The 15,412-nt window shown below is 35.5% G+C and overlaps 1 protein-coding gene across 1 annotated transcript; it reads left to right on the top strand.

The window, feature by feature from the left end:
* The first annotated feature begins 13,120 nt into the window (after positions 1 to 13,120).
* LOC122309135 (geranyl diphosphate phosphohydrolase-like) lies at positions 13,121 to 14,763 on the top strand. The gene is made up of 2 exons (XM_043122504.1): positions 13,121 to 13,420; positions 14,288 to 14,763. Exons 1-2 carry the CDS (start codon positions 13,291 to 13,293, stop codon positions 14,584 to 14,586), a joined length of 429 nt encoding a protein of 142 aa, XP_042978438.1. The 5' UTR covers positions 13,121 to 13,290; the 3' UTR covers positions 14,587 to 14,763.
* Positions 14,764 to 15,412: the final 649 nt, after the last annotated feature.

Below are 15,412 nucleotides of genomic sequence, written 5' to 3'. Positions count from 1 at the left end.
TTACAGTTGTATATGCGGATCCAGATATCTGCATAGTCATGTCATAAAAAACTTGCAAAAATCTCACAAAGTGCCCCACACTAGTCCAATCATGTGTATCTGGCACATCAAGCCTTTTTCCTGTAGGCTCCATCAAAGCATACTTAAGGCCCCCATCCTCGACCTCCATCCGCTCGAATGCCCTTTGGTACTTCTGTGTCACATCTAACATAATGTATGTCGAGTTCTATTGAGTCAAAACATCCAAGCACAATGTCTTAGAACATAAAATCCCAAGCTAGCTTGCTATTGCCTTGAACTTGGATAGCGTTTGAGGGGAAGCCGTCACATACCTCACAATGTTGCAAACTCTGATAATGGAATTGTCAACCTCTTTTAACCCCTCAATGACAATTAGGTTGAGGATATGAGTACAATATCGAACATGAATAAACTCATGATTACGGATGATATCAACTTTCACACTCGTATTCCTCTTGAACCATTCAATTGCAGTGTCATTGACATTGGCATTGTCAACTACAATACATAGAACCTTTTGAATTCCTCAATCCTTTAAACAATCATTCATCAGTGCCCCAATTGATGCTCTCTTATGATCAATAATTTATTTGAGCCTAATAATCCATTTTCTCAAATTTCACTCACTGTCAGTGTATTTTGTTGTGATACACATGTAAGAAACGTTCTGTATGGAAGTCCATGTGTCAATCGTAAATAACACCCTCTGGCTAGTGGTAGTAAACATCTTCTTCATCTTCGCCTTCTCTTTTGCATGCCTCTTCATACAATCTCGAATCACTGTATATCGTGATGACAATAGAAATCGTGGCTCAATAGTCTTGACAAACTTTTAGAAGTCTCTTTTCTCGACTGTGGTAAAAGGCATCTCATCTTTAATTATCATATCTGCAAGCATATCTCTTACCAATTTTTCACTGTATTGAGAGATGACCATTTTATTAATCTGTGTACCATCGGTGGCCGTAGAAGTTTCGTAACTAAGCTTGGTCTGATTAGTAGCAACCTCTCCCTTCGCTATTTTATACCACTGGCAACCATTAAGACGAGCTATCAAGACAGAAGTGCCCTGATTCTATGAATGACATCTACAAAGTTGTCCATAGTGGTGACATCTCGTCTATGGGTTCTCACGATTATCACGAATCTAGGTGAAATGCTCCCATGTCTAAGACCATTTTTTAGTAACTCGTGGCTAAGGTGGTGTTGCAACTAGAGGTGGTAGATCCCCAATACCCATATCCTCATCCTCATTAAACTCATCCTCATCTTCTATGTCTACTGGGAGTGAGAATCAACTACTTGCACAAGAAGTAGCTGCTCTAGAAGTGGGTCTACAACTCGGTGATGGAATTGTGGCATTTGGATTCCCTGGTGACGGAATTGTAGCATTTAGATTCCCTTCTGACCTTCCACTAGGTGAAGCATCCATATCTATTAAAAACAAAATAAACAGTTACTATAAATAAAAAAATAGAAAAAGAACTATCTAAGCACGACAATATAAAAATAAGCAATTACTATAAAAATGTGTAGAGCATGCAATATAATCCACACATGCAAAATTGTGTAGAGCACGACAATATAATCCACACATGCAAACATTAGGTAGAATGGGGAATCCTCTAATGCTATGGTGTTGAGAAGAGTGTGGAAATCTATATGGAATATGAAGCTTCCTTCAAAGGTGAGAATTTTTGCTTGAAAAGCTGTCAAAGGGATTCTACCAACAAAATCCAATTTACAGAAGAAGAAGGTGTTAACAGATGAAGGTTGTGATTTCTATAATGCAGAAAAAGAAAATACACTACATGCACTTTGCTCCTACCCTTCCATAAAAGAAGTATGGTCTCTTTATTTCCTTTCACGGGTAGTTATAAGAGAGTATGACACTTTTCTTGACATAGTTAAGAGGCTACAACAGAATAAGGGACCAGAGATGCTTGAGGTGTTTTTTCTAATAAGTTGGAGCTACTCGTATAAAAGAAACATGAAGATGTTCGAGGCAAAGGAAGTGAATGTTGAGACTATTGTTGGAAATGCTTTAGCAATGCAGAAGTCATATAAGGAACTCAAAAGTAAACTTGTTTCAGTTATTAGACAACAATGTAGATGGGAAGCCCTGCCCTCTGGTGTGTTTAAACTTAATGTAGATGAAGCTTTTTCTTCTAATGGTTCAGTGGCTGGAATAGGAGCTATTGTCTGAGATTCAAAGGGAGAGGTAATTATGTCTGCTACAAAGAAAGAAGTTTCTGTTATGACTGCTGTTGAAGTTGAGGCTTTAGCTATTCTTCGAGGATTACAGTTCTGCATTCACCTTGGAATTCATAATCTTATGATTGAAAGTGACTCATTGCTAGTGGTTAAAGAGTTCAATATGCAAGGATCTTCAAAGGCTACTTTTGGCAATGTTGTTAGAGAGGCTAAGGAATTGATGGCACGGTTTGGTACCTGTGAAGTGCAACATGTTAGTAGAAGCTGCAATATAGCAGCACATTCACTTGCCAAGTTCGGTTTAAGTGTGCAGAATATTAGTCTATGGTGGGGAGCATACCCTGATGTAATTTCTAATATTCTTTGGAGTGATTCAAGTACTTTGTAAGTTTTTTTGATTAATGAAGAATGTTTTCCTATCAAAAAAAAAAAAAAAATTAATAATCACAATTATGAAATTTAAAAAACTGTCAATTGCCAAATGCTACAATTTTGGTTAAATTAACCACAATAAATTTATTGTCGTTTTCTTTAAATTCTGGCAATACCCTTTAAAATAGTCACATTCCAGCCTCAATCCTCGACTGCATGCATGCAAGTGATAGAAGAAGATACAGACAAGTAGTGCTTTCATAGTAAGCTAGTACTGTTCAAGTTGTGTGTGTGTATATATATATATGCCTCATTAATAGCTATGAAGAACTTTGTGGCTAAGTTTAGACTCGAACCAGCCAGAACATGACTAAATTAGTTTGGAGGCTGCTACCTTAAATGAGCTCACATGCAAGCTGCTTGGCATTTTCCCACCTTCCATTCTTATCCATCCATCCAATACTTAGATATATACAGACCCTCATGAAATTATTGTTGTTCGAAGTTAAAGTTTTCAAGTAGAATATATATATGCATTGAGTACGTGCCGATCCTTATAATATTTATTTTTAATTTAATATTCTCTTGAATATTGTATGAATGGTAATAAAATAAAATAAATACTGAAACATCCATTATATCTATCTCTTTTAAAGATTGAGTAAAAATGAAGGGGCGGGAAGAACATTGTAGCCAAATCAAAATTACTTCTACCAAAGGCTAGAATAAAGAAAGATTGGTCGGAAACCAATTCAAATGCAACCAAAAGCCAAATAGTGCATAACCATCCCAACAATTGTAAATGGTCAATAGTTATGCCACAGGGATGAATATGCTACTACACAGTATTTTTTTACAAAGTTGTCAATTTTACACTAGTTGATTTCAGAACCAACTCTTGTCCACATATTTGCCAGAGGTTCAAGTTGCCATTACTTCTGGTTAGTTCCAAAATAAATGACTCGGTTATAGTGAAATTGTCTTCTCAAATTCCAAAAGATGAAAAACAAATCATCCCACTTTAATGTGTTTCAATTGTCATGAATGATGAGAAAAGACATTAGACTGCAATAACATAAAGACAGTAGTTTAGATACGAAACTCATGGTTTTTTTCCTTTTCTGGTTATGAGAGCAGAAGATAATCATGCAGATGACATTCTTATGACTTCAGCTAGCAAATATGTTTTGCATGCTTTCACCAAAGCATCCTACCCATACTGATAATGCTCATGATATCTTTGTGAAACCAAAAGACTTTTTACAAGGACCTACTAAATCTTAAACATCAAAACTTCCCAAAGGATCACATTATTGCCACATTATATGAGACAAACATGCCAAAAATCTTGAGTCTTTGGAAAGAGAAATTACTCTTTCAACGTCAACATGAAATGTCATAGTGACAGCCACTATGAATTGCTAGAGCCTAGACACATTAAGAAGGAATACAAATTCTACCAAGCCATGCTTTTTTGACAAATACAAATTCCATTACACCATGCTTCATAAGCTATTTAAAAAAAGCCATAAGTTTTTATTTTATTTATCTACCATATAGTGTCCAATATTTTTTATAGGTATTTTTTTTATAGATATCGTACAGTGTCCAATAAAAAACATGAAGATATGATCTAGTATATGTTTTTATACTAAGACCTCTATTCCCTAATCACCAAAGCGACACATTTATAACCATAGGAGCTAGGAAATTTCTAAATATATGTACACATTGAGAAGTGCTTCAAATACGATAAAATTAATTCCACTTGCTCAATTATCCAACAACTTGCATTCAATAAGATTCTTTTAGGTGCAAACATGCAGGGACACAATCTCCAGAACTTGGATAGTCGCCTTCCTCAAACTCGAAAGGAGAAAGATCACCTAGCTTATTGATCCATTTTGGTGAAGTACTGATCATAAACTTTAATGCCCATTTAAATTATAGAGAGTTGAGGGCCAACTGAGAGCTTGAACAAAGGTGATGGCTGGCCTGAGATTAATTTGCAAGAGAGGGGGAGAGGGGTGGGGAGTTCTTAAAATTTAAGGTTGGAGAAGTTAAGATGAGATTTCAATGATGAGAAGATGTGTTTGTATATAGCTCCATCTCTTTCTTTCCAATAAGGGTTTTTGTTAATTTCAAAAGTTAGTTCATATAAAATGGACTGCTAGCAAATGGCGAGTGCTTTCTCTTTCTCCTTTTTTTTTCAACTATTTTTGTGATGATCATTTTTGCATGTTTTAATTTGAGCTATTTATTATGTTGCTCTAGTGGAAGAATTCCATAGATTTTTTATATTATATTAAAAAAACATATTATAATAATTGACTAAAATTCTCTAGAATTATTTATTCCAAATATATTTTTTGCAATTAGAAGAAAGATATATAATACTTGTAATCTACATAATATTAAATACATGAAAAAAATTTGAGGATCTATAATCACACAATCCCAAAACAGATTTATGTAACTCAGCTGAGAACTAAAAAAAAGTCTAAATCTACCAATTATATACGAATTTATAATGTTCAAATGTCTAAATCTACCAACTATATACCAATTATATGCCAAGTCTAAATATACCAATTATATACAAATTTTTGCATGTTCAAATGTCTAAATCTACCAACTATATACCAATATATACCAAAATCCTCATCTGATTGAAATACAAAAATCTACCAACTATTAGAATAAATAAGATAAAGAAAATACTAACCCTAAGAATGATTTTGTACTGAGGCATGGGTAGCAGCACTATGAAGACGACGATAAGGCAAATGGTGGTGCGGCATAGTTTCGACGGCAGCACGAAGAAGAAATGAAACAGAGGAACAAAGGGAACGACGGTGAGACCGCGAGACTAAGACACTAGGCACTGAGCGAGTGAGAGACTAAGTAAAGGAAGAAGAAATGAAGAAGAAAGAGGTGGCTGAGCAAGGGAAGAAGAAATGAAGAAGAAAGGGGCAACGGGGGTTATCTTCACGTAGCAAAACGACGTCATTCCTATTTCAAGGAACACCATCATTTGAGTTAGGAAAAAAAAAAAACACAGATTCAAAAGGGGCTCCAAACTCTAACTTCGACTCCGACTCCATTTTTGAAGTCTTTCCGATTCTGTCTCTGAATTCCAACTACTCCGACTCCGTCGGAATCTGGATAGGAACAGAGTTCGGTCAGAGTCGAAATTTTTGGAAATTTGCACAGCCCTAGTGCTAGGTAGGCTTCTCACTTTAGCTACAATGTGCCCCCATTGCAAGAGACCACGCATGATGACCCATCCCTCAGCCCCTCTCCATCCTCTCACATAGGACACACATGATTGAGCCCCCCTCACTACCCCACTCTGTGCCCCCTCTCTCTGTCATTACCTTCATTACTCCTAGCCCCTCTCCTGATTCTCACACGGAAACCCCCCTCTCCAAAAGACTTGGTGTGCCCCTAATCATAACTCTCCCCTGTCTTACTTGACCAAATCTAGAAACCCAACGACGGATATTCTTTACTCAGTGCCATCACCGACGTCTTTTTGGCATCAACTTGTGACCCTCTGACAGATAGACTCTCTAGTATGCCCTTCTAAGCTTATTCTCTAGCAGCTAAAACTTGCTCTGAGATTGCAATTAATTAAGATGATTGTGGTTTGATGCTGGTTTGATCCTATTGGATTGTGGCTTGACTATTGGTTTTGTGGCATCTACAGCTTGTGGGTTGATTGTGGGTTTCAAAATTGACCGAGTACTCATGGGAACATTAGAAATGAGTCTTGTACCATATAATAGTACCATTTTTGTCAATATTTTGGGAAGAACTAATGAGAGATCTGAATCAATCCATTATTTCTTGGGTTTGTTTAACTTTTGTAATGACTTGATCTATTGTAACCTCGAATGTGGTGGTTTGTGGTGCACAGAGACAACCAGGTTGCTATGCTTCTCTTGAAAATTGATGTGATGTGGATATCTCCTCACGTGTCTCCAATTTGTACGCATGTTTTACTTTGATTATAAAGTGCATTCTTGGTGCTAAAACTTGATAATAAATTAGACACTAGTGATTTTGAATACACAAATCTAAAACATTGGAGTGTCATCATTGTCTTGGTTAAGGGAGTTAAATCGTACCTAAGTTTTGTATAATAGAGGCTTATGCAAAATTAACACATGAAACCGAGACCTTGGAGTGAAAACAAGGAATTGAAACTGAGAGCTTTGGATTGAACTTGTTCTGGCCTTATGAGATTGCTGGTTGCGTGCTGAATATTTATGTACTGAAGTTGCAACAAATTTTTGGGCGACAGTGTGAGCTAATTATATGACCCGCATGCTCATGATTAGAATGGTGAATATATGGAGACCTAGGAAGAGACTTTTATGTGCCTATAAACTCCTTGAGCATTATTTGTGAACAATTGGATCAAAAGAAAGCCTCTAACTATGTGGCATGCATGTATGTATATATATATATATATATATATTATATTTTGAGATCCTTTAACAAGGGTAGAACTCTTACAACAAGACTTTTCTTTAGAATTACACTAAAAGAAATTACACTCCATTGCTGAAATGGTTGGTTTCGTCTACGCTTGTGGATGCCATTTCTGTTCATCTGTGCTTGTGGTTTCAACTAAAAATCCAACTCCATTCTCAACTCATACTTTGAAGAGATGCAAGTAGAATACATTAAAGCCTATTTGGGCTTATGGATGCCATTTGCACATGTTTTGAGTCTGGTCCATTGACAGATTATTTGAGAGTTTCGTATAACAGTTTGGTATAACATTTTGTATGAGTTAATCTTCTGTTATAACATAACTCACTTTATAAGCTACAGATTTTTGATAGTGCTTACTTTCTTCTTCATTTTCTAGCAAATGAAAAGTTCAGAATCTCATTCCAGGCAAAGTTCTTGAACTGCAAAAGGGGAAGACAAATCTAGTTTGGAGAGACCACTGTGCTATTGTGGCATGCAATTCAGGTACAAACTTTTGGAAAAACTAATAGGTTTGGTAGAAGATTTTAAAATTGTCCAAACTACAATATCAATAAATAATGTGAAATTTTTTAATGGGAAGATCTTCAAAGTGAACAAAACAATTTTTGTAAGATGACGTTGACAATGAAACAACGATAGGGTACTTCATGAACGTCTAGGCATTGAATAATCCAAATTTAAAACAATGGAAAAAAAGTACAAGGGAATCTTAATAGTGTTAATCTTGTCTTGGTTTCTTTTTATGGTAATTTGTGCTGCAATTTTTACGTTTCCAAAGAACTACAATGTATGTCGGCCAGTGCTACGACTCATGTAACTCATTATAATTTTTTTAACACTTTTTTTTTTTTTGGTTGAATGTATTGAATATGTGATGAATGTAAGGAAAATGTTGGACAAGTTTTGAATGTACTGAATATGTGGTGAATGTAATGGAAATTTTGGACATGTGCTAGTATTCTTTTTGGATAGCTTTTGGACATCCTTTTTGTACATGTAGTTGGTCTAATGTTGGTTTCATGTTACGAATACATTTTGGACAGAAAACAAAATAAAAGCTAATATAATTACATAAACATAAACATAAACATTTAGAATTAATAAAACAAAATTACATAAATATAAACATTTGTTCACATTCATAATTACATTCTCACCATACATAAACATTTAGAATTGCATGTAGGATTAACAAAACAGAATTACATAAACATTAACATTTAGAATTTCATTCACATTTCAGTTACATACACAACTCAAAACATTCTTCAATCCACTATCAAACTCACAATCTTCTATGTTCTTCCCTGTCATAGCAAAATAAAGAGGGGTTAAGTTAACTTTGCGATTAAAAAAGGTTAAATTAACTTTCTATAACATAACAAAATACCAATAAATAGCACATACAACATTAAATTATATTTACACTAAGAATCCAAACCCAACAATACATTGTCAGCTGTTGGCTCAAGATCCTTACATAAACTACAACAAAACACAAAACATATTGACTTCTTTGATTAAAGAGGTGTAAAACACAATTATAGAAATGCTACTATACCTCATTGTTGGACTGTTGTTTCTAGCACAATGCTACAATATCTTTTCTTTGTTGTTTGCATTTCTTTTGGGTTCTTTACTCTCAAAGTTTTTTATCATCCTTCATTGGCACCCATGGAGGATCTTGAACAGTTTGTGAAAAGTTCAACACAACTTCTACATGATCCTTTGTCAGAAGTAACTTTTTGTGGACATTCTCTAATGCAAGAGAGAGGTGATTGAGTTTTTCTGTTGACTACGACTCAAGTTCTGCAATGTAAAAAAATTGCATCATCAACTTAATTTTTCTCATAGTAGGATCATCTTGTGTCAGGACTTGCCTTTTAGAATATGGCATGTTGGCAATAGTAGACTCTTAGCATTAATAGTCCATCTTTCTAGAACATACTATCGTGGTAATCTAACTTTGATTTTTTGCCAAGGACACAATAGATATGCCTACAAAGAATTCCCATAAGCTTAAACATATGATATGTACATGTTGTATTTTCTTCACCACTCTCCAATGTCACATAATAAGGCGGTCTTTCTTTGCCATGAGTTGCCACAACATATGTCTTGTTTTCACCATCTTTTGAAAATTTTGTTGATTTGTTCAGTTAACTATTGAAAAGCCAGTCTTGGAAGATCATTAAAGACTTTCTTGTATAAACTATGGCCACCTTTTCTTCAATTTTATGATATGTTCTTAAAATCGTTCGTGTAGATTTTATCCACACATCCTTCTATTTATCTTTAAAATAACGTGCATCTATAGTTTTCTCATACTGATGCACAAAGTCACTAACCATAGTGTTTAAACGAATATAATCCTTAAAAAACTTGTTCATGGTTGCACTCCTTTGAGTTGTTGACATACCGACAAAGAATGTTGAATGCAAGTAAGTCAGAACTCACTTATCTCGTCGGCTATAAAAATTTTGCGGCCAAGTATTATCTCTTAGCCCATACTTCACTAATCCCGAACTTCATTCCTAATTGAATTCATTAATTGTAATTGTCCTATGGATACAATGATAAAAAAAATTTTGAAACTCTAAAAATTTGTTATATATATGAGACAAATGTTTAGAAATTTTTTGTAAAATGTGCTACAAGTACAACCTATGAGTCGTATTTGAGAGTACTTCTACAATGGTCTTCGCCATTGCCTTGTCATCATTTGTAATTATAGTTGAATAAGCATGCCCAAGCATTGCCTCTTGCCATGTTTTTAATTATCATGTATATAATTTTGTTGTTTCATTAACCTACAAGGCAAAACCAAACATTATGGTTTGGTGATTATGGTTAACTCCTAAAAAGGCACGAATGGCATATCATAAATATTGGTTGGTGAGGTATGTGGCATCAAATGTGCCAACGTTCCCAAAATATTGATACGCAGCTCTTGATCAGGCATCTGCCAAAAACAACTTCCCATACACCAATTCTCATCAACTTGTATGGAATACACAAACCCAAGTTCTTTGCATTGTCGATCAAGAAAGTAGGCATATAACATTTGTGCATCCCCATTTTCAAATAATTTACCAATATAACCAACGTTAAAGTTACCACCTGACGCTTTACTCAACACCGACATTATCTTCCTTGTCGGTACACAGGACTCATTCAAAGTCATAATAAGGTTTTTTTTTTAGACTTTAGTATCTCCCCTATGTCCACGGAGTAAACTAGTACTTCTCAATGTAAGTAGAACATGGTTATGTTCAAACACAAACTTGGATACTATCTACTTATCACCATCTTTCTTGATTCACATAATTGCTTTACATCTAATTTTTGTCTCCGTCGATTCAAGAATTGTTCGTGTTCTTTTTCTTTGTGACTTTCCCGCCAAAATCCTTCCCTTGAGCAAAACATAGTCTACTGCAATTAGTTTTTCCTCATCTTTATACAATCAAGTATGGTTGGTTCGAATAGCAAAACCTTTTCGTCTTGTATATGCATTGTAAAATGCTTGAACATCTTCCACGTCATCAAATAGCATGCCAATGAATGACTCCAAAAGACCACTACTTGAAGAGGAAATCACATTGACTCCATCATCCACACTCACTCAATTTTTGACATTCACTCCATCTTCCACATTCACTCTATCTTCCACATTCATAACACATTGTTCTTCTACACTTTCAACCTCAAATCTCGAATTCTCAACTTTTGGATAGTTTCCACGCATCATTACTTCAACTTCATCACTATCATAGCATAAAATTTTATCTTTCAATATAAAATAACCACATTATCAACATTATGGTTTGGTGAACAACTGAGGATGGATTTTTTATTTGTTTTTTCACTTCTGACATATTATATGTCTTTGTATCAATATCACTCTTGCCTATATGTTAAATAATCTCTATATTAACCGTAGTGGAACAATGAAACCTATCACATTGTACATAGACATAAATGTCTCAATATAATAAAACTAATTTTCTAAAAAAGAAAATAGTGATGTAGATGTTTCCTGAGAATTGTCTCGGGTAGAACTCTCTCTCTCTCTAGTATCAACATGCCGCAAAATGCAAAGTGATATATATCATCCTGGTTAGAGCTAGTCACAAGATGCCATGGACTTTACTCAAAATTCACAGCTTCTACCATCGGTCAAATGTGACTAGTATGTATTACGTATATAACTACCAATAATCATCATTGATTCTATCAAATTTGGGTTTTGGATGCAAGCTCCAGATAGGATTCATAATAGATCTAAACTGCAATAAAAAAATCAAATTATAAAGAGAAAAAAAATATACCTTAGGGCCATTACTGTTTGCCATGAACAATCCTAGCAAATGATGGAGAGGATGGTGGGCGACGGAGAAATTACTGGAGGGTAACGGAGTTGCGGTGGGTGACAGTGGCAAGAGAAGATTGAGGTGATGAGGTTGAGGTGGAGGAATGTGAGGAATGACTGGGGCTTATGGGTTTTTTTTTTTTATTTTTTAATGCAAAATTTATTAATCTAGTGTGATGTGCCTCTTATAGTTTATATGGAATATGTGATATGGCGAAACGCTATTGGCATTTGTTAAAGCCTCAACAACAACCCGACGGATTCAAATCCAAACTGTCATTTTAATTGCCTCAAGAAAAAAAAAAGACTATTTTTAAATTGAAAAGAAGTATCGATCATTGAGTAGCCAAAGTCAGCTAGACTCCCAGAGTCCAGCTACTCGACATTGAAGAGCCGATCACTGCTCTTTTTAATTAAATTACATAATCACGTTAGTTGATGGATTTTTTTTGTAGATTATGCAATAAGGACATGTTCTAAGATTTTTAATCCAAATTCAAATAAAAAAGAAATAAAAAAAATAACCAAATAGGAAAGCAGTAGTAAATGAGGTATAAAGATATCATTATACGTTGATACAAATTACAATAAGAGAATTGTTATGCCCTATTTTTTTGTCTATTATTTTAATTGGCTCAAGAAAACAAAAATAAGGCTATTTTTAAATTGAAAAGAAGTATCAGCCACTGAGTAGACCCCTAGAGTCCACAACTACTCGACATTAAAGAGTCGGTCACTGCTCTTTTTAATTAAATTACATAATTATGTTGGTTGATCGAATTTATTTTCTTCTAGATTATGCAAGAAGGTCATGTTCTATGATTTTTAATCCAAATTCAAATAAAAGAAAGAAAAAAACTAATTGAATAATAAAGCAAGAGTAAAAAAAGGTATAAAGATATCTGTTAGGGGGTTTTTCCCGCGGGCCTAAAAAGGCCGAGTGGCCGAGCCCAGTACCCAAGGGCCTGTAACAACCTTGCCACCTGTTAGCACGGCTAAAGGGCTCTTGACCTGTAAAAATCGGATTTGGGATCTTGGAGTAGAGGACAGTCCACAACCCAAAAAGCGCGAAAAATTTGCCTTGACGAAAAGGGAAGAAAAACATGTCATCTCGACAAGAATGAATCTTAAGATGAAATAGAGGGTTACGCCGCATTAAATGGATATGGTAGCAAGGACCTCGACAGGACACCCCTCCCCGAGCTCCCCTCAATTGCAGGGCATGACTGCTTGACCCTCGAAGCAAGGTATAAAAAGGAACTTCTAGGTATCAGAAGGGGGTTACACTCTACACAATACACTCTCTGAATTCTCTAGTTCACTCAACTCTCCCGCATATTCTCTAAAAGCATTATTAACTCAGGCATCGATAGCTTACTCGGCCACTCAAGGGCCACCTCTTACTGACTTTTTCTTTCTGCTCGCAAGTTGTAAGACCGAAGACTTGGGCTACTGAAAAATGATGTATGAACATAGATGTATGAAACACAGCTTATAGACATATGAAACACTATATTAATAATATAATTATATGTTGATAAAAATTACATTAAGAGAAATGATATGCCTTTTTTTTGCCTATTATTTTAATTGGCTCTAAAAAAGAGAGTATTTTTAAATTAAAGAACTATCCGCCATTGACTAGCCGAAGTTGGCCAGACTCCCAGAGTCTACACCTACTCGACATTGAAGAGCCGGTCACTGCTCTTTACGCGCAAGGCACGCACATTAGGCATTTGAACCCTGCTTAAAGAGGCGGGTGAGAGATCACACTCTGAGAGGGTGAGGCAACAGCAAATAGTGAGGAAGGAATGGAGAAGGGAGTACCCAGAGTGGGGGTGGCGGTTTTCTTGTTGAGGGGGAAAGCTGTTCTCTTGGGTCGGCGCCGCTCATCCATCGGCGACTCCACTTTTGCTCTCCCTGGCGGCCACCTCGAGTTTGGTTAGTATCCTCCTTGTCTTACACAAACTTAGTTTCCCATTTATGTTTTGGCAAGTTTCTAGGGATCTTTGCAAACAATTTCTCCAATTCTTCCATTATTTTTTCCTGGTTTCTCTCTTGCTTTTTATTTATTCAATATGAGCTTATATAGAGTTTAATCGGATTTACATGTTCAATCTTACATGGAACGGATGGGATTTTAATCAATTGATTGCAAAGAAATGCTAGCGTGAGTTATTATTTGGGTCAAGTAAAGTGTTCATCAGTTAACATTTTTTATAGGTTTTTGTCAAATGGAATTTCTGTTTGCGGAATTAATTATTTTGATCTTATTAATCCCTTCATGCTAATAGACACTCTATAGAGAAAGTACTTAATTATTGATAGCTTGATCTTTCTCTCTTTGCTCCTCTTAGAATGGGGTAATCAATGGATCAGGTGTAGAATTATTTACAATGGAGTTGTGAGGAAACTTGACTTCGTATACAAAATGCTAATAAAGTCCCACCACTACCATAGACTCGGAACGTGATCAGGGTATCTCAAGGACCTTCTTGGTCGACATAGATAGTTTCTTGGCCTGGATTCTGTTATGAATTATCATATAACCTAGCAATTATATATTAGGCAGCTAAGATTCACTAAATTCCAGTAGCCATCAATGATCACTCACTGTAATACCATCGTAGGTTAAATATTGGATCCGTTTTAGAAAAAAGAAAAACCACAATCAATGCGAACTCATTTATGAAAAATATTCAAACACATACCTCACTCCGAGTTAGAGCTCTTGCTTTCACGATTGTATTGGCATCTAGATTTCTCTACTTATTCAATTACTCTCAATTTCCACTTGTGCATTTTCAGGAGAGAGCTTTGAAGAATGCGCAGCCAGAGAGTTGAAAGAGGAAACTGGTTTGGACATTGATAAAGTAGAGTACTTAACTGTCACAAATACCCTGTTTCTTGAGGAACCAAAACCATCCCATTATGTTACCATCTTCATGCGTGCATTCTTACCAGATCCTAACCAAGCGCCCCAAAATCTTGAGCCACAAAAGTGTGATGGTTGGGATTGGTATGACTGGGATAATCTCCCTAAACCACTGTTTCGGCCTCTAGAGAAGATGGTGCAAGAGGGCTATAATCCTTTTCCAATTGGCTAGAACTAATTCATAGGGATCCTTCGATGTTCTACTTGCTTTTTGTCCAGTATGCGAAGATTATGTATGTATGTGAAACGTCTAGGCAGTGAAAACATAAGTCGGGGCTTTCAGTCTTATTATCAATTTGGTGTAAGATGTGTTTCCCTTTTAATTAATAATCTTGCCTTTTGTCTTGCCTCTTATGTTAGTGATTGTGCTTCCTGATTCCATTCTGTTTTCTAGTCTACTCTGCTTTTTAACACAGTAGAATCTATATTTCATGTTGAGCAGCAATTTTGTATACTTATTTTGGAAATAGAATTACATTTATCAAGCAGGCTTTCCAAGTTGGCTTGATTTATATAGTTATTGAGAGAGCATTTATAAAAAGCAAATATTATCCACCGGTCTGTCATTACCTTCCTTGCATGTGCGTTCTTGTATGTATTAATGAACAGTTCAAATTATTGCAGTCTAGAATGCAGAAGCTAAAGTTACAACAATTATTGAATTCTAGTGTAATTATTCTCATGGTTGCAATTCACATTAGTATCACCACTGTCTCCACCAATGATTTTAGGTTTTCTCCTCATACGCAGACTGTAAAATAGTTACCTTGTCATTGTTCCTTTGCCAAATGTCTCTTGAACAAATGAAGCATCACCCAGTGAACGAATGCGTAATATCTGTACCTAGTCCTGCTGTCATTATTCTTATTAATAATATGATGGATTGACATAAAAGAAAAGAAAAATATGATGAATAACTGTTTCAAAGAGAGTCCGAGACCTCTCGAAACCAACCTCAGTTTTTTTTATCCATTATTATTGAAGAAGTAGAAGGAAAG

The sequence above is a fragment of the Carya illinoinensis genome, chromosome 5 (assembly GCF_018687715.1).
Source record: "Carya illinoinensis cultivar Pawnee chromosome 5, C.illinoinensisPawnee_v1, whole genome shotgun sequence".
Classification (NCBI taxonomy): domain Eukaryota; kingdom Viridiplantae; phylum Streptophyta; class Magnoliopsida; order Fagales; family Juglandaceae; genus Carya; species Carya illinoinensis.
Note: the sequence above shows the minus strand (reverse complement) of the source record. Positions and strands in the feature narration are given on the sequence as shown.